The sequence below is a fragment of the Apis dorsata genome, unplaced genomic scaffold (genome assembly GCF_000469605.1).
Source record: "Apis dorsata unplaced genomic scaffold, Apis dorsata 1.3 scaffold_74, whole genome shotgun sequence".
NCBI lineage: Eukaryota > Metazoa > Arthropoda > Insecta > Hymenoptera > Apidae > Apis > Apis dorsata.
This window is the reverse complement of record NW_006263372.1, coordinates 2,361,223-2,364,501: the sequence shown is the minus strand read 5'-3', so window position 1 is coordinate 2,364,501 and position 3,279 is coordinate 2,361,223. Positions and strand designations below refer to the sequence as shown.

The 3,279-nt window shown below is 32.4% G+C and overlaps 1 protein-coding gene across 7 annotated transcripts in view; it reads left to right on the top strand.

The window, feature by feature from the left end:
• Positions 1–3,279, top strand: part of LOC102681760 (protein kinase C and casein kinase substrate in neurons protein 1) — a 55,701-nt gene that overhangs the window by 45,735 nt on the left and 6,687 nt on the right. For 4 of the 7 annotated variants that reach the window (XM_006610629.2, XM_031508004.1, XM_031508002.1 and 1 more), the window contains exons 2-4: positions 840–1,231; positions 1,473–1,661; positions 2,906–2,926. In XM_006610629.2, the coding sequence (XP_006610692.1) occupies positions 869–1,231; positions 1,473–1,661; positions 2,906–2,926 (573 nt within the window). In that variant the 5' untranslated portion in view covers positions 840–868. The remainder of the gene's footprint in view (positions 1–839; positions 1,232–1,472; positions 1,662–2,905; positions 2,927–3,279) is intronic. The other 3 variants (XM_006610634.2, XM_006610632.2, XM_006610631.2) reach the window with 1 other exon arrangement.

The following is a 3,279-nucleotide window of genomic DNA, read 5'->3' as shown; positions in this document are numbered from 1 at the left end:
ATATATATATATATATATATATATATATAAATTCGTATCTCTATTCGTTACAAAATGTTACAAACCACAATTATAGTACGACGCGAAATTTGCATATGTGCCAGATTTAGGAGATGCAACGAGTCCAACGAGCTATTCCAGTTAATTGTCATTACACTACCGTTGACCCAATCTGACAATCTGCACAATTTGTCACAACCAGACAAGATTTTTATTACAATCGGTACAATATTACACCCAACCTTATTTTTAATCAACTTTAAAATACCTTGGACAAATCTTGGGGACTTAACAATCTCCATCCATGGAATGTTCTGTGTATCGTGAAAGTTAATCGAACGATGGAAAAGGTATATATGATTGGAAAAGAGAAGAGAATTTCGAAATAAACCGACTGCCATTTGTCGTCATGCATAATCTTCGCTATGGATGGAATTCGTTGCGAATCGATATAAACTTGTTTCAATCGTTAACATTTTAATATAGAATACTTTATTATTTTTCTTATTTGTTTAAAGAGAGATTAATTTTATTATTTTACCAAATCTCTTATATTACATTCCTTTTGTTTCCATGATTGGATAACACAATAATAAAAAGAAGGTAAAACGAAGATAGAGATTTATAGCAATTGACAATCAAATCTAAGATCTGATCTAATTAATCGCTCTGTATTATCGACGATGGTAATCCAAGCGGATAGAAGATTTGCAATCGATATTATAAATTTGTTTTCGGATCCATTATTATTAGATAAATCTTTTTTTTTTTGAATATCAATTGTTAATCAAAATTTGATAAAAAAATTATTCTAAATTATTAATTTTACTTAATTTCAGGTGAAAGGAATTTCTCGACTTAGGCTAGGATGTCACATCACAGCGACGACAACATGCTGATAGCAACCTCGGACTCCTTCTGGGAGCCGGGTAATTACAAACGAACGACCAAGAGGATCGAGGACGGGCACAAATTGTGCGACAGCTTGATAACTTTGGTCCAGGAAAGGGCGGAGATCGAGAAGAGTTACGCGAAAGCATTGAAGAATTGGTCGAAAAATTGGAACGACAAGATCGAGAAGGGGCCGGAATATGGAACCACCGAGGCTGCCTGGAAAGGTGTCCTCGTCGAGTCGGAAAGGCTGTGCGATCTTCATCTTAGGGTCAAGGAGAATCTCTGTAACGACATCATTCAGCAGGTGAAAACGTGGCAGAAGGAAACGTATCACAAAGTAAGCGCAATTTTTCCTTATGAATGTTTTCCATTACGATATTGGAATCAAACCTTTCTTATTTCAATTCTTCAATGAATTATATATTCCAGTTAGATCAAATTTCTAATCAAATTGAAATTAAACTGTCTTTTGACGATCAATTTTCCGCATAAAAAAAAAAGAAAAATTTCTTTTCCCACGTAGGTTCTCATAATTATCGTTAATATGTTGCACTGTTGGATCTGGTTCGATATTGCAGTCGATGATGACGCTGAAGGAACGGAAGGAGATGGAGGACGCGTTCAAGAAGGCGCAGAAACCGTGGGCGAAGCTTTTGCAAAAGGTGGAAAAAGCGAAGTCTGAGTATCACAACAGTTGCAAAACCGAAAGGACAGCGGCCAACATGGAAAGGAACGCATCGGCGGACAGTTCGCTTTCCCCTGACCAGGTAAGACCATGGTCCGTCCCTCTATGCCGTTGATTACACTGATCAACCGTTACATCATACTTCGCTCATACGTTATTGACGATTAGCGCAATTGTTACGTTATTTAAGTCACAGTGCCTCGCTTTCAGAAGGTACTTTTTTTCATTGTCATATAATGTAACAATACGTAGACAATTCAATAATTTTAATACGCTTAATAATGGTTAGAGGATTGTTTTATTGTATGGAATATTATTTATATCGATTAGGAAAACCTAACCTAAATCTGCTTCGATTAAAGTTATTCGAGTTTTAGTTAATAAAGATTTATCGTGATTTTTATTTTATCGTATTTCGTGTAAATCAAAGTTTTTTTTTTTTCATTGCCATATAATGTAACAACACGTAATCAATTTAATAATTTTGATACGCTTAATAATGATTAGAGGATTGTTTTGTTGCACGGAACATTATTTATTATCGAAAACCTAACCTAACCTGATCCACTTCGGTTAAAGTTTCACGTTATTCGAGTTTGTAAAGATTTATCGTGATTTTTATTCTATTGTTGCGTGTAGATCAAAGTTTTTTTTTTTCAAAGTTCTTACGTAACCTAACCTAACCTAATCCGTTTAAAAGTTTCACGTTACTGAAGTTTGCAAAGATTTATTATTTTATTATTGAGTATAGATCAAAGTTCTTATGTAAAGTATCGAAAAATTGTTCATTTAATGTTTCATTCACGTCAGAATCGAATGAAAAGAAAATTTTTTTTTCTTTTCTGTTATTACACGCAACCTCGATAATAAATTAAGTAATCTATCAAGTAATCTTGTGTAAAAAAAACATTTCTTTAATTAACATTCTTTCACGCTATGTTTAATCTTCCTTGATATTCTAAGTGAAAAAAATGAAGAATATTTTTATTTAAGGTATTTTTTCCTAGCATAATGTAATCCTCCAACTATTTTCAGGAGCTATTTGAAAGAAGAAGGAAAAAAAAAATAAATTTTAAATATTAAGATATAATATTTACAAACCGATATAAAATTATATATATAAAAAAAAAAAAAATTAAGCGCCTTCTAAAGCGAACAGTACTCTTGACAAAAAAACATACATACGCGTACGCGCACACATACATAATGATACCATATGTACATGTGTGTGTAATAACTCTTAAACATTAGTATGCATCACGATCACGCATTCGCGGCTCAATATAAAAGTAGATACTGTTGTTCTTTAGCAAGTATTATTTTCAGATGGCCCGAGGTTCTGAAAACGTATGTGAACAAAAATCTCGTGTTAATCTTTATCGAAAGTATTGCATGCATCCGTGTGTGTTGTTCTGTGTCCTCGATATTGATCATCGATATAACTAATACGTACATATGTCTCTTCCTATTGTTACTAACTTATTGCTTCCAAATTTTCGTGAATGCCCGATTAATCATTTTCTGCACGATTTTCGATTGTCGATTAATCCTTCATTCGTTGAGTCATCTGTGTATTAACTTCATAAACTTTTTAATATATTATAATAATAATTGTTGATTAATATATAATTTAAAAAAAAAAAACTTTCAATATGAGATTTATATGAAAAAAGAAAAAGGTAAAATTTATTTTACGTTAA